At 49.9% G+C, this 25,314-nt stretch overlaps 2 protein-coding genes across 2 annotated transcripts in view; one reads left to right on the top strand and one right to left on the bottom strand.

Moving 5' to 3' along the window:
- The window catches only part of pkd1b (polycystic kidney disease 1b), a 157,133-nt gene extending 150,625 nt beyond the window's left edge, over positions 1 to 6,508 (top strand). The window contains exon 29 of the mRNA XM_085964089.1: positions 1,730 to 6,508. Coding sequence (XP_085820215.1) covers positions 1,730 to 2,467 — 738 coding nt within the window. The 3' untranslated portion in view covers positions 2,468 to 6,508. The remainder of the gene's footprint in view (positions 1 to 1,729) is intronic.
- A 1,261-nt stretch (positions 6,509 to 7,769) lies between these two features.
- On the bottom strand, positions 7,770 to 25,051 carry nat9 (N-acetyltransferase 9). The gene is given in 7 exon segments (XM_085963263.1): positions 7,770 to 8,637; positions 8,639 to 8,772; positions 11,326 to 11,420; positions 14,056 to 14,115; positions 16,098 to 16,238; positions 21,888 to 21,997; positions 24,909 to 25,051. Coding segments are annotated over 7 exon segments (648 nt in total). The 5' UTR covers positions 24,986 to 25,051; the 3' UTR covers positions 7,770 to 8,606.
- Between the last annotated feature and the right edge of the window lie 263 nt (positions 25,052 to 25,314).

The following is a 25,314-nucleotide window of genomic DNA, read 5'->3' as shown; positions in this document are numbered from 1 at the left end:
GCTGGGTTGGAGCTTCAACGATGGCAATCGGAATGCAAGAGTGCCAGTCGCTGTGTCACTGGAAGGATCGAACCGAGGATTGGTTTCCAGCAGCTGTCAGCTTGAAGCTGGGGAGCGGGGGGGTGGAGCGGAGGCAGGGGAGGGGTGGGGACGGGAGGTGGGGCGAGTGGGGGTGGGTACGGGGGGTGAAGCGGGTGGGGGTGGGTACGGGGGGGTGAAGCGGGGAGATGGGGTGTGTGGGTGGGGATGGGGGGTGAAGCGGGGGGGTGGGGCGGAGTGGGGGGGGTTTATCATGTGCATGAGTCATTGTGGTGGATGGTACAGTCACTCACTCAGTATTCACCTGCTTTTGACCCAGTCATTCTCTCCAGTCTATTATGGACTCTCTAGTGCCACGCCCACTCCTCTCTCTCCAACTCCAGGCCTCCCCCTCCCTTCTCTCAGACTCTCACACCTTTCTCTTTGACTCGGCCTCCTGCTCCCTTTTCCCAGATTCCAGGCCTCCGACTTCCCTCTCCAGCTCCCGGTTTCCTGCTCTCGTCTGTCCAATGCTCAGCCTCCTTCACTGTTGCGCACTGTGGTGAGCGCATTCAACTGTTCCTGGCCTGGCCACGCACTGCTGTCTATTTTGAGCCACTCCGGCTCCTCTCTCTCCCACTCTCAACCTCCTGCTCCCTTCTGTCCAATTCCAGTCCACCCACCCTCCGCTGTCTTGCTCCCAGCCTCGTGCTCCCTCTTGTCTTAACTCCGAACCTCTTTTCTCTCCATTTAGTGGCCTCCTGCTCTTCTGCTCCCCCCTCTCTCCCAGCCATATGCGTTGGTACATGGAACAGTGAAATAACATTTCCTGGTCCCTCAGGAGCTGCAGTGCCTGCTTGGCCTAATTACCCACGAATGTACCAGATCCCACACTCCTTCAGAGATAGCACAAGGCATCCGCGAACAGCTGCACAAATGCATACTCCCATATTTCCTTTTTTCCATTTCTATCCTGTGCTTTTCCCATACACATCGAGAACTGATGCAAACAATTCTACTCGGTGGATATTTTGACCCAAGGTCTCTGCAATTGTTTACCGTGTGGAAAATTAGAGAAAAAGAAAAATCTAAATTTGACATTGCTAACAGTGGGGTTGATTATGGCAGTGCTGACCTCAATCTTCCAAAGCCCCAAATTGAAGCAGGTTCAGCTGACATTGGAATGATGACCAAACTGGTCACGCGGCTGTCCATCGCCGTATCATTGGTGCTGCCAGACAGTCCGTCCAATGCCATTGGCTCACTTTTGGTGCCACTGACCACCGTCTTATCGCTGTTCCTTGTCCTATTGCTGCCGGCTGTGGTTTACCAGGCTCCATCGCCGACAGAGGGATTCTTCCTGCTTGGCTCCATGTAACCCTGCAGGCCAATGCTCCAAGAGGTAGGGACCAGCAGCAGGACGTTTTACCAATGTTCTGACTCAGAGGTGAGGGTGTTACCACTGAGCCATGGCTGATCCCAGCAGTGTCCCAGCCGCCGCTCCTGGGTCTTGTTTAAGGGTAGGACGTGGGTTGGTGCCCCTGTGGTGAGCACTGAATACAAACAATGGAACTAATTGGACTAGTGAATCTTTAGCCCCCTCGATCTGGCCATAGTTTACTGCTCAGCTGAGTGTAATAAATGAAGGTACCGTCTCACTTAAACTTTGAGTCACTGATCCTCACCGAACCTTTCCTTCATTTCATCGCAGTTCCGTCACAAGGTGAAGTTCGAAGGAATGGAGTCCCTGCCGACAGGCACTTCCCGAACCTCCAGATTTTCCCGGTTAGTATCGGCGAGCACCGAGTCCCACATCTCCGACTTCACCATCTCATCTGGCTCTGTGCGATCCGAGGATCTGATTCTTCCGGAGAGTCCGACCACAGAGGCCTACGACATCGAGGCCTACCTGGATCGACTGCTGCCGACTGTCAACAGCCTCCTCGGTCAGTTTGACCGTGTCAATAAAGTCACCGATGACTTGTATCGGATCGAAGCGGATTTGGAGAAAGTGCAGTGCAGAATTAACCAGAAGAGGCAGAGACTGGGCAGGAGAGAAAAGAGTAACGCGGAGAAGAGAGCCATCCCGCCGCTAAGCGTGCAGCTCCTGTTACCGAGGACGTACAGCGCGATCTCTGAATCGGCAGTCGTCTCCGGCCTCCGGCCAAGCAAAGGCCCGGCTTGCGAACACCCTGCTGAAGTTGCCGGGTCAGCCCACAGGGCCCTGGCGGTCGGATCCAGGCCTAGTGATGCCCCTGGTCGAAGAGCCTGGAAGTCCGGGCTGCCGCTGTCAGCAGGCACCAGCCAGAGAGCGGTACCGAACTTGGAGCCTGCAGCAAAACCCAGGCCCAAGAGCGAAGAAGGGCAGGATCGAGTAATGAGTAGGCAGCAGGCCCCGGTAAAGAGGAGAGCGTGGCAGACTGAAAGCGCAGAGGGAAACCACCAGTGATTGCACATATAACCATGAGGAGGCACTATAGAGCATTGAGGGAGAGGCAGTGATACTGTTTATAACACATCCCCTCATTCACTGACAGTGATGCCATTTGTAACATCCCCTCACTGACCGACAGCGAGAAGCAGCTAATACCATTTATTCAACATGGTAGGCAGAGTACAAATTAGAGTTAGTAGTGATCCAGAAACAATATCTGATGTGCACCTGGGGAAAGTGTCTGGTCAATAGCGATAACTGTATGGCTAGATTTCAGTTGCTTAATGCTGCTGTTAAGTTATTTTGGTACTGATTTCAGGAGAGCCAAATCATGATTTGGAGAAGGTACATTGGAGTAGGCTCAAAGTAAAGGAGCATTTTTAAATCCATCCTGTAGGACAAAGGATCCTAGAGGACAAGGGTTCAGGTAGTCAGACTGACATGGCTAAATAGAGACGTGTGTAGGCAAATTAACCTAAAAACATACTTCATTGTAGTAAAGGTTCAGTTGTAAAGAAAATAGAAACAAGTGTAACAAACAGAAGAACATAAGAATTAGGAGCAGGAGTCGGCCACACGGCCCCTCGAGCCTGCTCCCCCCATTCAATAAGATCATGGCTGATCATCGACCTCAACTCCACTTTCCCGCCCGATCTCCATATCCCTTGATTCCCCTAGAGTCCAAAAATCTATCTATCTCAGCCTTGAATATACTCAAAGACTCAGCATTCACAGCCCTCTGGGGCAGAGAATTCTAAAGATTCACAACCCTCGGAGTGAAGAAATTCCTCCTCATCTCAGTCCTAAATGGCCGACCCCTTATCCTGAAACTATCCCCTGTAGTTCTAGACTCTCCAGCCAGGGGGAAACAACCTCTCAGCATCAATCCCCCTCAGAATCTTATATGCTGTGGGTAACAGGAGATAGTATTAGGAATGCTAAATAGCAGAAGAGAAAAAAGAAAAGTAGGCATTAGAAAACAAAGTCCACATTGATCCTTTGAGGGATTTATCTGGGCAGGTTTGGTATGAGGTTAAAGAGATGGCTAACGAGCTGAATGAATACTCCGCACCAGTGTTCTTTCACTTCTGAGAACAATGCTCCGGCTCTGGCAGTACAGGGTCAGCTAATGCTGCTTCAATAGAAATGATCGCACAAATGGTTTTAGGGGTCGATTTTATACCGGAGCGGGTTTCAGGGAGGCGGAATAACAACAGAAAATGCTGGAAAAACTCAGCAAGTCAGGCAACATCCGTGGAGAGAAATTTGAGTTGACGTTTCGGGTTTGACCCTTCTTCAAAACCTGCAGTATTTTGCTATCGTTCAGGGAGGCGGGGGCAGGGTGAGTGTGAATCGCACTCGCTGGCCTAAGTTTCAGGCCCGGGAGATTTTAACGCCCAGCTCTCATTTAATTGGTCCACTTCCCGCACGGGTAGAGTGCGCACAGCGGGTGAAGGTCAGGTGGCCCCTGGCCACCCGCCAGCTTCCAGGGAAGAGGGGGTTTGGGGGGGGAAAGAGAGTGTGGTGGCTCGTGGGACGGAAGGACAGTGGGGAGTCCAGGGCAGCACTCCAGGATTGACAGGGTAGATGCTGAGAGGTTGTTTCCCTTGGCTGGAGTGTCTAGACCTAGGGGGCATAGTCTCAGGATAAGGGGTCAGCCATTTAAGACTGAGATGAGGAGGAATTTCTTCAGAGGATTGTGAATCTTTGGAATTCTTTGCCCCAGAGGGCTGTGAATGCTGAGTCTTTGAGTATATTCAAGGCTGAGATCAATAGATTTTTGGACTCTAGGGGAATCGAGGGATTATGGAGATCGGGCGGGAGTTGAAGTCAATGATCAGCCATGATCTTATTAAATGGCAGAATAGACTCGAGGGGCCGTATGGCCTACTCCTGCTCCTAATTCTTATGTTCTTACCTGGACAGCCTCTGTCCTTCCCACCAGCTGCTGATCTGCTTGAGCCTGGTGAGAAATCCCCAATGGTTTCCCTGCTTGGGACCCCCCCGGTTAAAATGCCATCGAGGTCCTATTGACGTCATAGGGCGCCGATTAGGAATGTCGCGGGAGCCGCTGCATTTTAGCTGCTACCCGCTCCATTCCCGCCCAGAGAGGAAAATTAAAAATTCCCCCTTAGTTAAGATTAACTTAATAGAGCTGAAGGACCAAATACCATTTACTCCACGCTGCCCAGGTAAACTGGCGGGAGGGGGAAGGGGCGGGGGCTTTAGTGAGCCACTAGTTCATCTATTCAGTAGTTCACTGAAGTGTGGGCTTGTCCCCATGGATTGGAGAGTGGCTGCTGTGACCATATCATTTAAGATGGGGACAAAATTGGACCCTGGGAATTATACGGCGATGAGCTTGACGCCAGCTGTAGGAAAGTTATATTTGGGATGTGATTGATCATCACTTGGAGAGTTTGGTGGTTATTAGGGATTCCCAACTTGACTTTAGGAAATGTAGGTCCTGCCTCACGAACCCGATTCAGATCTTTGAGCAAGTGACGAGAACGGTTTGGGTTGATCTTTGCCTTTCGATAGAAGTACCGCATAGATAGAAGTACCGCATAGACAGCTATCAGAATACAATTAGATCTTGTGCAATTATAAGAGTGCTGTTATATTGCAGAGGCAGAAGACTGAAATCACATAGGTAGGTTATAAATGGGAAAGGATTTGAATGGGACCCAGTCACCAGTGTAGTATTGGGACCATTGCAGTTATCATTTTCGTTAATAATCTAGAGGGCGGCTTAGGTGGCAGCCTTGTTTCAGCGCAAGCTTGAGGAACAGCACCTCATCTTTCGATTAGGCACTTTACAGCCCTCTGGACTCAACAGAGTTCAACAATTTTAGATCGTAACCTCGGCCCCGATCACATTTTTTATCCACTTTTTGTTTGTGGTTTTTTTCCCCCACATGGCCATTTTCATTCTGCCAGCGCAATTCACACCCCATCGAGAGCCATCCTTTGTTTCTTAACCTGTCCCAATACCACCTCCTCTCACCTTGAATATCTCTTAATGTCTCTTTTCTTCTCCTGCCTTCCATCCTATCACAGACCTTCCCTTTTGTTCTTTCATCCCCTCCCCCATTTCCCTGCCCCAAAACTTGCTTTAAAATCTGTTCCTTTTCCTGCTTGTTTCCAGTTCTGACGAAGGGTCTTCGACCTGAAACGTTAACTCTGTTTCTCTCTCCACGGATGTTGCCTGGCCTGCTGAGTTTTTCCAGTGTTTTCTGTTGTTATTTCAGATTTCCAGCATCCACAGTATTTTGCTATTGTTTCAGTGGTATCACTCTCACCTCTGAGTCAGAGGGTTGTGGGTTCAAGGCTAGAGACGTAAGCACATAATCTAGGTTGACATTTTAATGCAGTACTGAGGAAGTTCTCCCGGTGTCCGAGTCAACATTTATCCCTCAACCAACATCACCAAAACAGATTATCAGGTCATTTATCTCATCGCTGTCTGTGGGCCCTTGCTGTGCATAAATGTCACACACTTTTAACACCCAAAAACAGGTGGGTTGGGGGTCAGGTCAGAGGTTTTTAAAATCTTAAACCTAACCTCAACCCGCCCACTTCCAGGTTTAACTGAGGTGGGCAGCCAACCCGCTCCTAGGAGGTGGGTTGGCAATTTAAATATTTTAATGAGGCAGGCAGCCTGATTTAACTTGGGATCGAGCCTCCGCCCCCCCACCCAGGGTCAGGGATTGGACCCCTCCATGATCGGATCCTCCCCCCCGCCACCTCCCGCGATCAAACGCCCCCCACCCCACTAGACCGACCTGCTCTCACCCCAGCTTGTGCTGCAGGATTTCCCGCCCGACGTGCTGTGGAGAGAATTTTTAAAGACGTCCTGCAGTTTTTGTTACCCATACTTATTGGTTCCCCAACCTCAAAGCAGCACTCCCGTTCCCTCCCCACCTTCAGGCTAACAGCCAGTCCTTGGTGTCTGCTGACGACTCGTTACTACTTCAGTAAGGTAATGAATATTTAGCTTTCATTCTGTGAAGTGTTGTTAGAGCTGCTGCCAATAAAGCTCGATTATTTTCACTATGTGCTGACTGACTGACTGTATTCAATGTGAATGGGGCTGTGTTTGTTCCTGCAACTATCCCGAGGGTGCTGACTTACTGGGTGCAAATCCACAGGTGCTCGTATCTCTCCAGTACTTCTCCCAAGTGAGAGTCCAGACAGGACGGAGCAGTTGGCCATTCAACTGTAGCCATGATCATCCTGTCTCCATCTGGTATCCACATACACACACTTGCACAGGGTTGACTAGATCAGGAGTAGTAAACCTCTTTAGCCACAGCCATCTCAGCACAGGTCTGGAATGAGTCTAGACCAGCTCTGGTCAGTATTACTTATTACAAGCCAGTTTCTTTACACACTTGGCCGTTTCCTGCAAGGTGCCAATGAAGGGTTAGCATTCCGTCCTATGTCTTTGTCCGTGGGGACAAGCTGGCGCTGTGCCACCTAGAACCCCACCATTGTTCCCTGGCAAGGACAGCGACCATTCCATCCGATTCTCTGCTCTTTTTCCCCCACTACCAAACAGGCAGATTAGCGGGGGGGGGGGGGGGGGGGGGGGGCGGAAGAGAGCGGATCCAACAACAACATGCATTTATATATTGCCTTCAGCGTAACACAATATCCTACAATATTTCACAGGAGAAAACGGACCAAGCAGTAGAATTAGGGCAGGCCGCAGAGAGAAGTTTTGAAAAGGCTTTTCGAGGTGGAGAGTGAAGTAGCAAGGTAGAGGGAGGGAGTTCCAGAAGGTAGGAAGAATTTGCCACCAAGTGAGAAATGCCAAGGGAAGGGCAGCACAGGAGGCCAGAGTCAGAACTGCAGCGCTGGAGGAGGTTATAGCAGCAGTGACTTGTAAACGTGGGCACGGATTTTGAACTTGGCGCGTTAATGGGCAGTGAGACTTGATGCAGGTGGCAGAGTTCTGAACAAGTCGGAGTTCCGAGCTCAGGAAGCTGATTAACGAGGTCACTGGAGAAAGAGTCTTTTGGTAAGTGTGCATTAGAGCTTCAGCAGTACGGGCGAGATAGGGACACAGGTGAAGTATGCGGTCTTAAGGGTGGGTTCGTAGCTTTGGCTTAGGGTTGAACAGGAGATTGAGGATGCACACTGGAGATTAAATGGATGGGTTAGAGTCCATGAGAGAGTGACGTGCACATGGGCTGTGGAAGGAGCAGGTTTGATGAATACCAAGCTTTTTTACATTCTAATCCCACCTATTTGCTGCTAACATCACTGTTCTAGTTTACTGACTAACTTCTATGATAAGTTTTACACATCTGAAAAATATATATATCCATTTATTATATCGGAATAGAAATTCAGGCATAAAATGGAGGAATTTACAGCGATTAAACTTGACTCATTTGCTGCAAATGATGTCCTCTGCTCCACATGTCCCAACTTGTATTGCAGGTTTCACCACAGAAGCTAGCAGATTACACTCGGCAGCATCCTCCCAGCTCGCGACTGGTAAAACCTTGAATAGCCCATTGTACAGCTGTGGAGCTTGAATTAGAAGAGACACTGACAGTCACCCAAAGCAATGTCCTCCTGCGATGGGGAGGTGGCGACTCATACCCGTCTACAGCCCCAGAAACCAGCAGCCTTCTGGTACCCCAGCCGACAGGCCATTTGTCTGTTCACCCATACTGTGCATGTTGCAGTCGGGTCCCACAGGGGAGCGAGCAGGAGCAAGGACACTGGGAGGTGCTGAGGTCAAGTGCAGCACCCTACCGCTGCCACAGTGAACCCACTGCAGACTGGACATCAAAGCTAAAACCTCCCTAGTCTGTCTGGCCTAATGCTGCGACGATCTTTATGCACTAAGTCACCAGGGGTGGAACTGCTTGAAAAGACACACTTGTACATCCACTGGTGACACTGTTGGACTCTGCTCAACCAGGGGAGTATGTGTGGGTCAGGGGCGAATAATGAGAGTTTACGGACAGGGCCAATAAAACCGATGATGCAGGAGGTCGCCTGCAGCAATTGCATTTATCCCAGCCACGTTTCAACTTCAAATCCTGCTGGACTTCACAGAACTGAACGGCACTTTCAAACATCTCTTGAACAGGCAACAATAGGCTTTTTTGGTAGTCCGTCCTCATGGTAAGGTCGCTCATCCGTCAAAGGGCTGGTGGATTTCCCCTCCAGCCGCTGTTGCTCTGCCGCTGACTATACCGCTCCTCCTCGACGTGATTCATTTGTTCGAGCAGCCACTTTCTCCTGCAGTCGTCCACTGGTAACCAGAGTGTCACTTCCTGGAAGACCTCACTGATAGAAACCTTAAACATACCAGAAAACAAAACACTTTTAGGACACTGAAGATGAAACCCAGCATAATATGAACAATAGTTAAAGTGGCGAGGGGTGTAGTTGAAGTGTGCCGTGGGGTGTCAGTGCTGTGCTAACAGGTCACCACAGGCCACTTTGTTGGCTGTGCCAATGGAGAGGTTCCTGGTAACAAACACCAATATAAAATTCTCCAATAGGCATCAGAATAAATGGTCTGTTTTTGATTTTGTGCTGTCGAGATAACAAAGAACAGTGCTGAAAAGGCAATTATTTCCATTTCTGGACTCTATAGCTCGGTTAGTTATAGAGTAAAGCTCCCTCTGCACTGTCCCATCAAACACTCCCAGGGCAGGTACAGCACAGGTTAGATACAGAGTAAAGCTCCCTCTACACAGTCCCATCAAACACTCCCTGGGCAGGTACAGTACAGGTTAGATACAGAGTAAAGCTCCCTCTACACTGTCCCATCAAACACTCCCAGAGCAGGTACAGTACTTGTATTTGCCCTGGGAGTGTTTGACAGAAGTGTATCCTTGGTCTCAGCTGAGTTAGCTAATCTGAAGCTTGGGCAGGAGCTGGAGCAACACAACTCATCCCTTGGCTTGAGAGGGGGAAGGATAATCAGCCAGGGTTTCTGCTCCTGGTCCCTACTCTGCTGGAAAGCCCGTGTGTGGAGGATGGATGAGGAGAGGTTCGGCTTCTGCTGTGATGCTAACTACAGTCCAACAGCCTGCCAACACTCGCCGTCGAGGCTCATGCATGAAGAATGGAGAAGTATATGTACGGGTTTCGGGCGAGGACAAGAGTGGGCTCAGCTATGGTCCAGCATCCCAGGAAGGGTCATTGCCTTCGAGAGGGATGGGTAGAAAACTGAAGAGAACTGGAAAACAAAATAGTCAAGCTCCGTGTAATAAGAACATACGACGTAGGAGCGGGAGTAGGTCATTTGGCTCCTCGAGCCTGCTCCATTCAATAAGATCATGGCTGGTCTGATCTTGGCCTTAACTCCACTTCCCTGCCCGCTCCCCATAACCCTCGACTCCCTTACCATTCAAAAATCTGTCTATCTCCACGTTAAATATATTCAATGACCCAGCCTCCACAGCTCTCTGGGAAAGAGAATTCCAAAGATTCACGACCCTCAGAGAAGAAATTCCTCCTCCTTTCCATTTTAAATGGGTGCCCCCTTATTCTGAAATTATGCCCCCTAGTCCTAGATTCCCCCACGAGGGGAAACATCCTCTCAGCATCTACCCTGTCAAGCCCCTTCAGAATTTGATATGTTTCAATAAGATCCCCTCTCATTCTTCTAACCTCCAATGAGTATAGGTCCAACCTGCTCAACCTTTCTTCATAAGACAACCCCATCAACTCTGGAATCAACCTAGTGAACCTTCTCTGAACGGCCTCTTTGGTATCCGGCACAGACGGGACCGGGATGGTGCTGGTTGATTAAGTATTCCAGATGACGGAGAGGGTTATCTACCGAGGCTATTTTTAACAAACAAAAATTAAAAAAATCAAGAAATGTGCAGCATACAGTAACTGGGTACTCCCGGCAGCGCAGGAGAGTCAGACTCCTGTTATTGAGGTGTTCGGACTCCCAACAGCGCCAAGAAGCCAAGTAGAGGCAGTTTGGAGAACTACCCCCACCGACTAGCTCGGCCAGCGCGGGAGACTCGGACTCGGCAACATTTCCGGTTATTGAGGTGTTGTTTTCGGAGTATGAATTTTGCCGGTTAATAGAGAATTCCGGATATTTAGGTGCCGTTTAAACGAGTTTCCTGTATATCCTTCCTTAAATAAGGAGACCAAAACTGTACACAGTACTCCAGGTGTGGTCTCACCAACGCCCTGTACAGTTGTAACAGGACTTCCCTACTTTTATATTCCATTCCCTTTGCAATAAAGGTCAACATTCCATTTGCCTTTCTAATTACTTGCTGTACCTACATGCTAACTTTTTGTGATTCATGTACAAGGACCCCCCAGATCCCTCAGCATTTTGTAATCTCTCCCTATTTAAATAATTTGCTTTTTTATTTTTCCTACCAAAGTAGATAACCTCATTTTCCCACATTATACTCCATCTGCCAGATTTTTGCCCATTCACTTAGCCTATCTATATCCCTTTGGAGATTCTTTGTGTCCTCCACACAATTTGCTTTCCCACCTATCTTTGTATCATCAGCAAATGTGGCTACATTACACTCAGTCCCTTCATCCAAGTCATTAATATAGATTGTAAATAGTTGAGGCCCCAGCACTGATCCCTGCGGCACCCCGCTAGTTCATTTGCCAACCTGAAAATGACCTATTCCGACTCTCTGTTTTCTGTTAGTTAGCCAATCCTCTATCCATTCTAATATATTACCCTCAACCCCATGAATAGTGAATCAAAGAATAGGTTAACAAAGGGATGTTTGACACCTGTTGTATTTATACAGATCCTACTAGTGAGTGGAGCATGCGTGTACCATCAGAGATTCCGGCACACTTCCCATGTTGGAATGGGAAGTTAACACGCGGAGAAGGTGCGTTACCTCTTCAAAGTGAAAGTTTCGAAACATGGCGATGCTGATTGTATTTTCCAGGTTGATTTTGGCTTGAAACTTTGTTATCCCCAGTTTAGTCACTCCTGGGGGAAAAAAGTATCCATATAAACAAATATTCACCACACAACCATCGTTTGACTGGGACTCATGTGTAATGGTTTTCCGGTAGGTGACAAGCACAGCGCACATCAGAAGAGTGGGATCTGCTCGAATAGGAATCTCAGAATGGACGGAGTCTTTCTATTCAGACTGAAATCATTTGCATATGAGAGGTGGAGTTGGGTGTTGTTGGCGTACATGTGGAAGCCCGCTCGGTGCTGGTGGATGGTGTGGCTGAGGGGTAGAGCAGATAATAAATAGGAAGGAGCAAAGGGTATATCCCTTGTGTCACATAGGAGGTGACTGAGTTGGGAGGTAAAGAGGCCGTTAGTTATGGTGATCCTGTGGACTCTGCCACTGGATCAGCTACTACTGCCCCTCTCCGCATCTCCCTCCTGAATGTCCGTTCACTTGTGAACAAGGCCCTTGCCATCCATGAGCTTATTGTGGAAGATTGCACTGACATCATGGCCTTGATGGAAACCTGGCTGAGAGGCAACGACACCTTCTCCCTTAATGAAGCCTCCCCGCCTGGCTATATCTTTGTAAGAAATCGTGGATTGAAAGAAATAATATTCTGTTATGGTTTTGCTAGATCAGCAGTTTGCCTAAGTTGATGACACAGAAAGATTCCAGTCATGTCAGAAAAATAGCTGTAGAGAGAGCTGAATTATGAGGTCAGAACACAAAAACAGGCCTTCGAGGGGGCATAGCTAGGCCTGATAAGGGATGCAGCAATTAGCTGTAGGATAAACAAGCTGTCTACAAGAGGGCAACAAGACCTTTAGGACAGAGATAAGGAGGAAAATGACCTCATGAGGCTGGGAGGGGGCTGTCATAGGTAGCCTCTCCCTTGTAATTGGACGATGGGATGGGTAAAAATGATTGACACCAGGTATCCACCAGCCCATCGAAATAAGGTATAAAAACAGACGACTGAGAGGGGAAATCAGGCAGTTAGGGGCGAAGGCTTCCCCGAGGTGGCTACGGCCTGACACCTTGGTCAAGTTTAGCCTCTGAGGTGGCCGACGGCCTAACACCTCCAACAGCTTGAGGGATGACCCAACGGAAGTGACCGCTGCAGCAGACTGCAGGAATCCTCCCAATCCGAGACCACCGTACTGCCTCACCGTCCGTCCGGTTGTTTTGTTCCGTTCCAGGGCCGTAGATCGCCCTCATCTGTCACGGGTTGTATGTCTACTATATCTATTTCAATCGCATGCAGTAATATCTGATTATGCTTAAACTGTAGCTCTCTAATAAAAAGCCTTACAACTCCTAAGACCCTTTGGGTAATCTGGGTGTGATCTGTGATCCAAACTCTTCCACCTTCCACCACTTGCCCTACCCAAACTGGCACGGTGACGGTGTGGCTCTCTTACCAAATCACACCTTGCTCTGCCCCCTACTGCTCTGGGACCATCTTCTCCTTTGAGCATCTCACCTTGTTCCACCCCTCTAGCCTCTCATTTAAAATCCTCGTTCTCTACCGCCCACCCAAGTACCAAGCCAATTTTCTCATCGAGATATCTTCACCGCTTTCCTCCCTCAGCCTCTGCACCGAGCGACTTCTCATCCTCGGTCATTTCAACTTCCAGCTCAACTCATCATGCTCATTCTCCAGAGTTCACTGCCCTCCTATCCTCCCTTAATCTCTCCCTCCATATAAACTCTCCTACCCAAATTCACAGCCCCCCCTCAACCTCGCCATCTCAGGTGGCCTCGCTACTGCCATCCTGTCAATCACAGATAAGGCCATCTCTGATCACTTCCTTGTATCGCTCTCTATCCACATCCCTCTTCCCCCTCCCAATCCTACTTCCTTCTGTGTCCGACCCTGGAAATTCTCTCTCCCAATTCACTGACAACTGCACTTTCAAAATCCCAACGGTCTAGTCTTTGACCCTCCATTCACTATGACATTTCTGCAACTACCGATCAGCTCAACCACACCCTCGCCTCCACCTTTGGTGCCCTAGTCCCCATTAAAGCCATTACTCTCTCTCACCCTGGCCAGTCCTCATTGCCACTCCCTTAAGTCCATGGGACGCAAACAGGGACAACTGGTTTAGCCATTCATCGCCAGATCTGGCTGGATCACATAAAGCACTATTGGGTCCTGCTCTCCTCGGCCAAAACTGCTCACTATTCCAGAATCATTCTGGAATGCAAAGATAACCCCAGGCTTCTTTTCTCTACTGCAAACCGTCTTCTTAAACCCCTTTCCCCTGACTCCTCCACCCTCACCTCCAACAAGTGCGAGGACCTCGTGGACGTCTTTGTCGCCAGGATTGAGACCATGCGATCAGCTGCCTCTGCCACTTCCCTCCCTTCCCCTAGCTCTTCCTCTAAGGTTCCCCCCCCCCCGCCCTAGCCCCGAACTCGCATCTTTCTTCAGTTTCTCTCCTATCTCCCCTCATGCCCTCTCCGCGCTCATCTTGTTCATGAGACCCACCTCCTGCTCCCTCGACCCTATTCCCATTAAACTGAACACCCAACTTCCCTTCCTGGCGAAATAGTAATTTATTCATTTTTAAAGTAGTACCAAACCCATTAAAGTACAAACATCCACCAGGGGCATGTTAGTGATGGGCACGGAATTAGTCTGTGTGTTCTCACCGTAATACATCATCATCATCGTCACTTCCTTGCCAAATCCCTTTCCTCTGTAACTGAGCTCTAAAAAACAAAAGCATACAGTATTTAATATCACCGCGTGTAACACACAGAATACAGTGCACCAGTACAAATACCATGTGTAACACAGAAAATAAAGTGAACCAGCAGAACTACTAAGTGTGCTGTGAGGCGGGCTTTTAGGCGTGCAGGGTGCTAAAATCCCGAATTCGGAGGGTCCCGACACCATCCCGCCTCCATGTAAGTTTCAAAGGAGGCGGGTACCCGCCCCGCACTGGGACCCGCCGACCCGAGGTGGGAAGGGATTAGTGCCAATTAACTGCCTATTAACAGGTAGTTTTTAGCCTAATCCCTATTTTGAAGGTTGTCGTGTGGGATTCCCGACGGCTCCAAACCACGCCAAGTTAGAGGAGTTGGGCCGTCAGGTTGAAGGACTTGGAGGGGTCGAGATGTCGGTGTTCAGGTGAGTGATGGGTGCATGAATCACAGAAACCCCACAGTGCAGCTAGAGGCCATTTCGGCCCATCGAGCCTGCACTGACACATATCCCACCCGATCCCCGTAACCCCTACACCAACACCAACACATATCCCACCCTATCCCCGTAACCCCACGTATTTAATCCCCCTAACACTAAGGGTCAATTTATCATAGCCAATCAACCTAACCCGCACATCTTTGCATGAATCACAGAAACCCCACAGTGCAGATAGAGGCCATTTCGGCCCATCGAGCCTGCACCGACACATATCCCACCCGATCCCCGTAACCCCTACACCAACACATATCCCACCCTATCCTGTAACCCCACGTATTTAATCCCCCTAACACTAAGGGTCAATTTATCATAGCCAATCAACCTAACCTGCACATCTTTGGACTGTGGGAGGAAACCGGAGCACCCGGAGGAAACCCACGCAAACACGGGGAGAATGTGCAAACTCCACACAGACAGTCGCCCGAGGCCGGATTCGAGCCCGGGTCCCTGGCGCTGTGAGGCAACAGTGCTAACCACTATGCCACCGTGCTGCCCGTGCACGGTGGCATAGTGGTTAGCACTGTTGCCTCACAGCGCCAGGGCACTGAGTGCAAAGGTAAGTGCGTTTGGTGTGTCTAAAGTGCGTAAAGATGTTTAAATTACCTGTACTTACCTTTACAGCCTTTCTTCCTCTAGGTTTCGGGAGTCCATCACTCAGCCGGCACAGAAAGCAGAATGGCCGCGATCTGTCAAAAGTGACAGCCTGCAGCTTTCTGTGCCGGTGAGATTTCTAACTGAGCCTGCGTAGAAGGACTCAGGTTAGAAGTCAGACTGTCAGTGTTTGACAGCTTCAAACAGCTGCGAAACACTGATATTTCATCTGTCAACACGTCTTGACAGATGAAATTGCAGTCTGTGACGTCACCTGTTGCCGGGTGGCCCTTAATTGGCCTGCTGAGCCCACTGGGCGGGCTCAACAAGGTCAATCAAGTGAAAATCACGTGGATTGGCCGCATCTCGATGGAGGTGGGACCTCAACCTGTAAGTTGTAGTCCCGCCTCCTTTCTGACTTCTGAATGAAAATCCAGCCCCAAGTGTCAGTAATTGCAGGGGTGTCCCAGGTACGTGAGAATATTTGCAGAGGGATTGCCAGGAGTGCGTGCGTCAATATTTGCAGAGGGGTCCCCAGCAGTGGCCCCCCCTAATTTTTTTTGGGTGCGCGGATTTGACATTGAATTCACCGACTCTAATTTACACTTCTTCTCAGTCCTTGCGCTGTTAATGTAACAATCTTTCAATCTGATTGGTTAAGGAGATACACAGTGGCTTTCCCTGTTCACTCAGGTCCCAGAGGCTCGGCTTCCCTCGCTGCGACGTTATCAGCACGCACTTTCAGTGCAAAATATCATCAACATTAAAACGGGCAAAGCCAAGTCTAACTAATGACAGACGCCGTTAGACTCACTCCGACAGCAAATTATGGCCCGATATTAATATTTTGCACATTACTGAAATCCTAGTGACAGAGCTGTAACTGGTAGCTAACCTGCAATCATGATTTCAATTTCAGCCATTGTGGGGTCTTCAGGATCTGTGAGGAACAGATTCACATCTCCCACCATGCAGTCTTCTTCTGTACACGAACCACTCACCCATCGCAGCTTGTCTAACACTATGAAGGTACATTCTGTTGAAATACAAGGACAGAGCGTCAAAGTTCAGATATTTAAATATAGTCCCCACCGCATCTGGGGGGGCGTGTTCGTGCTAACACAATTTGCCCGCGATACGCGGTAAAACCATAATGGGCTGTAGCAACGATATAACTAGTGTCAGCTGTGGCTCACTCTCGCCTCCGAGTCAGACGGTTGTGGGTTCAAGTCCCGCTCCAGAGACTTGAGCACAAAAATCTAGGCTGACACTCCCAGTGCAGTACTGAGGGAGTGCTGCATTGTTGGAGGTGCCGTCTTTCGGATGAGATGTTAAACTGAGGCCCCGTCTGCGCTCTCAGATGGACGTAAACGATCCTATGGCACTATTTCAAAGAAGAGCAGGGGAGTTCTCCCCGGTGACCTAGCCAATATTTATCCCTCAATCAACATCTAAAAACAGACTATCTGGTCATTATCACCTTGCTGTTTGTGGGAGCTTGCTGTGCACAGACTGGCTGCCGCGTTTCCTACAGTACAACAGCGACTACATTTCAAAGAGTACTTCATTGGCTGTAAATGTCCTTTAGGGAAGGAAATCTGCAGTCCTTACCTGGTCTGGCCTATATGTGACTCCAGACCCACAGCAATGTGGTTGACTTTTAACTGCCCTTTAATGGCCTAGCAAGCCACTCAGTTGTAAAGAATCGCTAAGAAAAAAATCATTAAGAATAAAACTGAACCCGGCATCGACCTCGGCACTGGCTACGGACACGACAACGACACACAGTTGAACCTGCAAAGTCCTCCTCACCAACATCTGGGGACTTGTGCCAAAATTGGGAGAGCTGTCCCACAGGCTAGTCAAGCAACAGCCTGACATAGTCATACTCACAGAATCATACCTTTCAACCAATGTCCCAAACTGCTTCTTCACCATTCCTGGGTATGTCCTGTCTCACCGGCAGGACAGATACACCAGGGGTGGCGGCACAGTGGTATACAGTCGGGAAGGAGTGGCCCTGGGAGTCCTCAACATTGGCTCCGGACCCCATGAAGTCTCATGGCTTCAGATCAAGCATGGGCAAGGAAACCTCCTGCTGATTACCACCTACCACCCTCCCTCAGTTGATGAATCAGTACTCCTCCATGTTGAACACGACTTGGAAAAAGCACTGAGAGTAGCAAGGGCACAGAATGTACTCTGGGTGGGGGACTTCAATGTCCATCACCAAGAGTGGCTTGGTAGCACCACTAGTAACCGAGCTGGCTGAGTCTTGAAGGACATAACAGCCAGTCTGAGCCTGCGACAGGTGGCAAGAGAACCAGTACGAGGGGAAAAACCTACTTGACCTCGTCCTCACAAATCTACCTCTCGCAGATGCATCTGTCCATGACAGCATTGGTAGCAGTGACCACCGCACAGTCACTGTGGAGATGAAGTCCTGTCTTCACACCAATGACACCCTCCATCGTGTTGTGTGGCACTACCACCATGCTGAATGGGATAGATTCAGAACAGGTCTAGCAGCTCAAAACTGGACATCCATGAGGCGCTGTGGGCCATCAGCAGCAGCAGCAGAATTGTATTCCACCACAATCTGTAACCTCATGGCCCGGCATATCCCTTACCATCAAGCCAAGGGATCAACCCTGGTTCAATAAGGAGTGTAGAAGAGCATGCCAGGAGCAACACCAGGTGTACCTAAAAATGTGGTGCCAACCTGGGGAAGCTGCAGCACAGGACTACATGCATGCTAAAAACCAGAAGCAGCATGCTATAGACAGAGCTAAGCGATCCCACAATCAACGGATCAGATCAAAGCTCTGCAGTCCTGCCACACCCAGTCGTGAATGGTGGTGGACCATTAAACAACATCTTCAATGATGGTGGAGCCCAGCACGTGAGTGAAAAAGACAAAGCTGAAGCGTTTGCAACCCTCTTCAGCCAGAATTGCCGAGTGAATGATCCATACCGGCCTCCTCCCGAGGTCCTCACCACCACAGAAGCCAGTCTTCAGCCAATTCGATTCACTCCACATGATGTCAAGAAACGGCTGAGCGCACTGGATACAGCAAAGGCTGTGGGCCCCGACAACATCCCGGCTGTCGTGCTGAAGACTTGCGCTCCAGAACTAGCCGCGCATCTAGCCAAGCTGTTCCAGTACAGCTATAACTCTGGCATCTATCCGACAATGTGGAAAACTGCCCAGACCTGTCCACAAAAAGCAGGACAAATCCAATCCGGCCAATTACCGCCCCATCGGTCTACTCTCCATCAGCAAAGTGACGGAAGGTGTCATCGACGGTGCTATCAAGCGGCACTTACTCACCAATAACCTGCTCACTGATGCCCAGTTTGGGTTCTGCCAGGACCACTCGGCTCCAGACCTCATTGCAGCCTTGGTCCAAGCATGGAGAAAGGAGCTGAATTCCAGAGGTGAGGTGAGAGTGACTGCCCTTGACATCAAGGCAGCATTTGACTGAGTCTGGCATCAAGGAACCCTAGTAAAACTGAAGTCAATGGGAATCGGGGGGAAAACTCTCCACTGACTGGAGTCATACCTAGCACAAAGAATGATGGTTGGAGGTCAATCATCACAGCCCCAGGACATCACTGCAGGAGTTCCTCAGGGCAGTGTCCTAGGCCCAACCATCTTCAGCTGCTTCATCAATGACCTTCCCTCCAACATAAGGTCAGAAATGGGGATGTTCGCTGATGACTGCACAGTGTTCAGCGCCATTCACAACTCCTCAGATAATGAAGCAGTCCATGCCCGCATGCACCAAGACCTGGACTACATTCAGGCTTGGGCTGATAAGTGGCAGGTAACATTCGCGCCACACAAGTGCCAGGCAATGACAACCTCCAAAAAGCGAGAGTCTAACCACCGCCCCTTGATATTCAACGGCATTACCATCGCCGAATCCCCCACCAACAACATCCTGGGGGCCACCACTGACCAGAAACTTAAGTGGAGCAGCCACATAAATACTGTGGCAACAAGAGCAGGTCAGAGGCTGGGTATTCTGCGGCAAGTATCTCACCTCCTGACTCCCCAAAGCCTTTCCACCATCTACAAGGCACAAGACAGGAATGTGATGGAATACTCTCCACTTGCCTGGATGAGTGCAGCTCCAACAACACTCAAGAAGTTCAACACCATCCAAGACAAAGCAGCCCGTTTGATTGGCACCCCATCGACCACCTTAAACATTCACTCCCTCCACCACCAGCATATCGTGGCTGCAGTGTGTACCATCTACAAGATGCACTGCAGCAACTCGCCAAGGCTTCTTCGGCAGCACCTCCCAAACCCATGACCTCTTCCGCCTAGAAGGACAAGGGCAGCAGGCGCATGGGAACACCACCACCTCCAAGTTCCCCTCCAAGTCACACACCATCCTGACTTGGAAATATATCGCCGATCCTTCATCGTCGCTGGGTCAAAATCCTGGAACTCCCTCCCTAACAGCACTGTGGGAGTACCTTCACCACACGGACTGCAGCGGTTCAAGAAGGCGGCTCACCACCACCTTCTCAAGGGCAACTAGGGATGGGCAATAAATGCTGGCCTTGCCCGTGACACCCACATCCCATGAACGAATTTTTTAAAAAGCGCTTTGGGATATCCGGTTAACAGTGTAAACAGCTGCTTGAAGACCAGACTTTGCCTGAAATTAGCAGAGATTTTAATCGTCAAGTACTAAACTGCACAAAATAGCCGGAGTGCTTAATGGCCCAGAAATTCGGGTCTCCACGGGTGAGTACGCACGGGGTACTCACCCGTAGGCCCAATGGAAGTGCCGGTTTCGTGCATGCACTGCGTATGCGTGGGAAACCGGAACTTCCGTTCCCTTAAAGGGGTTCACAGGTCGAACGCGTGCGCCAGAGAGGCTGCGCGTGCGCCTGGAACTTACGTTTTTTTTTTGCAGCTTTCTCCGGGAGGGTAAGTCTCCAGGAGTTACACATGTAAAAAGCAGGCACAAGGCCTGCTTTTAACAAAGTAAGTGGTGAATTAATTAAAATTAAAACATTTTTTCCACAGGTTTATTATTTTTAAATACTTTAAAGAAAGGTAAGTTTATTTTTAGCCCTGTTCGAAAATGTCATTAATTTTTTCAAAAATTTAAATTATTGTTTAAAAGTTATTTTATGTAATTTATAGTTATTTTAAAAATGTGATTAAAAAATTTTTTTTGAACTTTTAGTGATGTTTTCGGGCTTATAGTATTTATAGTTTTGACAGCTCTTCCTGTCAATTTTATGAATGGAGCATTCCCTGCTACCATTGGCTCTCCATGGCCCACGTGATCCCAGGGGACGCATCGAACTAACTGCGCCCCTGGGATACGCAAGCACTGCACGCCGGCAGTTGGAGGAGGCCCAGGATCGGAATCCCACGGGGGCCCACAGCTCAACGGCCGGCGCGCTAGGTAAGTGCAGGTCGGGGGGCTTGCACCCCGTGGGAAGCCTCCGACCCGAATTTCTGGGCCATTATGTTTTAGAAACATAGAAGATAGGAGCAGGAGTAGGCCATTCGGCCCCTCGAGCCTGCTCCACCATTCAATGCGATCATGGCTGATCATCCACATTCAGTACCCGGTCCCTGCTTTCTCCCCATACCACTTGATCCCTTTAGCCTTAAGAAATATATCCAACTCCTTCTTGAATATATTTAATGAATTGTCCTCTACTGCCTTCTGTGGTAGAGAATTCCACAGGTTCACCACTCTCTGGGTGAAGAAATTCCTCCTCATTTCTGTCCTAAATGGCCTACCCCTTATCCTTAGACTATGACCCCTGGTTCTGGACTCCCCGACTATCGGGAACATCCTTCCTGCATCTAGTCTGTCCAGTCCTGTCAGAATTTTATAAGTTTCAATGAGATCCCCTCTCATTCTTCTAAACTCCAGCGAGTACAAGCCGAAGCGGTGCCTTTACAATTCACTCCTATGGCAATGACAATGGTTAGCACCATTTGCCCAATATAGGTGGCTGCCCGTGGTTAGTGAGGACTGTATTGGAGAAATCATATTTTTAAAATGTAGACCTACAAGATGTGATTCAGCCAAATGGCACATTAGTGAGCCACTTTATAACTTGGGAGCAATTCTAATGCACTAACCGTTAAAGGCACTATATGAATACAAGTTGTTATTGTTGATAGGGGACTGCGCAGTGTGTTAGAGTGGCCTTTTACCTCTGGGACCAGGGTTCAAATCTAGCCTAGACTGATGGGATCAGGTTGGCTGCAAGCATCCATGTGAACAGTCCCAATACTGTTCCTATTTGAGTACAACCTCTCAGCAGAAAAACTGCTCCAAAACTGGCTGGTGTGAGAAATGGAAAACGTCACACTGGTAAAGTACTGAGCCCACCTGGATAGGGGCTGAGGCATATCGTACAGCAGAATAGCACCTAACCTGTGCTGTACCTGAACGGACATGCTTGATGCTGACCCTAGGTGCCTGAAATGGAAAGATTTCCATTCCCCAGCACCAACATTCCTCAGCTCGATGAACACACAAAAAGCACAGCCAGTACGAATTCAGTATTGTGCTGGTAAACCTGCAGGCTCGGTGAATGGAGATCCAGCTCTCTGCTGCTGGCCTGCTCAATGACAGCCCAAGACTCTACGAGCAGGGGAGCCCTGGATGGCCTGTGTATATTAACAAGTCCTTACTGTCGGCATCCTCCCGCCAGCTTCTCTGCATCTGGTACTCCTGCTCCAAGGTAAGCGGCTCCGAGGCTGTGAGCTTCTGTAACTCCTCCGATTCCATCCATTGGTGATACCTGTAAACGATTAAATATAAGTCATGAATCAAAGGCATTGTCCATGGTTATAACAATGAATAAATGACAAAAATAGTTGGTGGGGAGGGCTACTTTTAGAATAAAGCACTCTCCTCTCAATCCATGTAGCAAAAAATTGCGTAAACGTCTATTGAGAGCAATCTTGACTTTGTGCGACAGCGTAATATGGGCGACAGCGAATCGCAGCCCGTTTTACATCGCTCCTGATTTTTATCTCCATTGAAGTCAATGGAAATAAGAATCGTGAGAGATGTAAAACGGGCTGCGATTCGCTATCACCCATTTTACACTGTCGCACAAAGTCAAGATTACCCCCTCCGTGTGTGAGATAGTTGGGGTAATTCTGAGATCAGGCTCTCCTGGTGGCGAGCAGCATGGGAAATTGCAGGCGGTTCAGCCTAATTCTCCAGCTCGGAATACGAGAGGCTGCACGGTTTCCCAAGCTGCACTCGCTACGAGCGCCGCTCTCTGCGGGGAGGTTCTGACTATAGTTCTTGCTGGTCATTCTGGTCCGGAATCTCCTCATACCCATTTGTGTCAAAATTTACACCAGTTTCTTTTCCTATCTTGCCGACAGGAACTTGCACCCAAATTTCCTGTGAAGTTTGCTTGCCTACACCGGAATGTAAAAACCATCGTCAAACAAGTTCAAATGCAGCACCATCAATAGGGGCGAGTGTGAAAAGATATGTGCTATCCTCTGCCATAACATCTCACTCACTGAGCTCGAGGCCTCTGCTGCTGCTCTTCCAGAACAGTGCTATGCCCATTGGGGAGGCCATTCCAGCAACGTAGTCCTTCTGAATGCGTGGTGAGGGAGGGGGCAGGGGACTGAAAATTTTCAGCTGCACAGAGACTGACAGCACTTTGATTAAGTATAGTGCAGGTCTCAATAACAAAAATTAAAAACATATGTAAAAAATCAACAACAAGATCCAGAAATCTGTTATGGTGATTCGGGCTGTGCTGCGACAAATTTTTGGGCATAGATTTATGTCCATTCAGAGTTGGTGTCCATGCAGGAAATTCCGGTCCCTGGTCTTTCGCATGGGGGCGGGGCTATGTTAATGAGCCAAGCGGTGTTTCAGCAGGCATAACTAACCAAGGAAATTTCCACTACCGAGGTTCTGAGTCGCTTACATGCAAATTTCCTTAGGGGATAAACTTGGTGCAACATTGCTCTTACACCGTTGTTGCGCCCTGCTAACACCAGACAGTGAGCGCGCCCCGCCAACCCCAGTGAGAGTGCATCCTGCCAACCCCAGACAGTGAGCGCGCCCTGCCAACCCCAGAGACAGTGAGCGCCCCACCAACCCCACAGACAGTGAGTGTCCTGCCAACCCCACAGTGAGTGTGCCCCGCTAACCCCAGTGAGCGCGCCGCCAACCCCACAGTGAGCGCCCTGCCAACCCCACAGACAGTGAGCGCGCCCCGCCAACCCGACAGTGAGCACGCCGCCAACCCCACAGTGAGCGCCCTGCCAACCACAGTGAGCGCGCCCCACAAACCCCACAGTGAGCGCCCTGCCAACCCCACAGACAGTGAGCACCCCGCCAATCCCACAGTGAGCGCGCCGCCAACCCCACAGACAGTGAGCGCCCCGCCAACCCCAGGTCAGTGAGCACGCCCTGCCAACCCCACGGACTGCACTCACCTGGTTTCATCCTTATCTATCTAACCATAACCAGAGAATCACCTGCAACGGCTTCTCTTCCCGCTCTCGCATCGTTACCTCTGGTGACCCTCAAGGATCTATCCTTGGCCCCCTCCTATTTCTCATCTACACCTACATGTTGCCCTTGGCGACATCATCCGAAAACACAGCGGCATTTTCCACATGTACGCTGACGACACCCAGCTCTACCTCACTACCTCTTCTCTCGACCCCTCCACGGTGTCTAAATTGTCAGACTGCTTGTCCAACATCCAGTTCTGGGTGAGCAAAAATTTTCTCTAATTAAATATTGGGAAAACCGAAGCTATTGTTTTCGGTCCCCACCACAAATTCCATTCCCTAGCCACTGACCCCATCCCTCTCCCTAACATCGGTCTGAGGCTGAACCACACTGTTCACAACTTTGGTGTCATATCTGACGCTGAAATAAGCTTCCCACCACATACCTGCAGCACAACTAAGACTGCCTATTTCCACTCTGTAACATCGCCTGCCTCAGCTCATCCGCTCCTGAAACTCCCATCCATGCCTTTGTTACCTCTAGGCTTGACTATTCCAACGCACTCCGGGCTGGCCTCCCACATTCCACCCTACGTAAACTTGAGGTCATCCAAAACTCGGTGGCCCATGTCCTAACTCGCACCAAGTCCTGTTCGCCCATCACCCCTGTGCTCGCTGACCTACATTGGCTCCCAGTTAATCAGTGTCTCGATTTCAAAATTCTCATCCTTGTTTTCAAATCCCTCCATGGCCTCGCCCCTTCCTATCCCTGTAATCTCCTTCAGCCCCACAACCCCCCCCACCCGAGATATATGCGCTCCTCTAATTCTTCCCTCGAGTATCCCTGATTATAATCGCTCCCCCATTGGTGGCCGTGCCTTCTGTTGCCTGGGCCCTAAGCTCTGGAATGCCCAGCCTAATTCTCGCCGCCTCTCTCCTCCTTTAATACGCTCCTTAAAACCTACCTCTTTCACCAAGCTTTTGGTCACCTGCCCTAATTTATCCCTGGGTTTCAAATTTGTCGTCTTGAAATACTCCTGTGCAGCACCTTGGGACGTTTTACCCCGTTAAGGCGCTATATAAAGCAAGAACTATAGTTGTTGTTGGTGTTGACAACCCCACAGGCCGGGAGCGCGCCCGTTCACTGTGCACGCGCACCGGCTCCAGCAGGGACCGTTCGCGCGCCCGGCGGTCAGCAGGATGCTCCAGGCCTACCTAGGGACGTGCCGCGCTCTGTAAGGTACCAGTGCCGCCACCCGGCCCTGCAGCACCGCATCCTCGTTCAACCGCATCCCCTCAGCACCCGGCCCGACACCGCGCCTGCGCCTCCCACCGCCCTCACTGCGCCTGCGCCACCAACCGCCCGCACTGCGCCTGCGCCACCAACCACCCGCACTGCGCCTGCGTCGCTCTGGAGCCGGTAACGTCACGTGGGCCACTCGGGTCGCATGCGTGGCCGGCGCGACTTGAAGAGCGCTCCAAGCGGTAAATTTATCAACTGTGACCGCGGTCCAACGACACTTCACCACAACATCACCAGCTCACCCACTACAACATCTCATTGTTCACCAGCTCACCCACCACAACATCACCAGCTCACCCACCACAACATCACCTGCTC

This window comes from Somniosus microcephalus, chromosome 21 (assembly GCF_052327205.1).
Source record: "Somniosus microcephalus isolate GS21.2 chromosome 21, FLI_Smic_1.0, whole genome shotgun sequence".
Classification (NCBI taxonomy): domain Eukaryota; kingdom Metazoa; phylum Chordata; class Chondrichthyes; order Squaliformes; family Somniosidae; genus Somniosus; species Somniosus microcephalus.
Note: the sequence above shows the minus strand (reverse complement) of the source record. Positions and strands in the feature narration are given on the sequence as shown.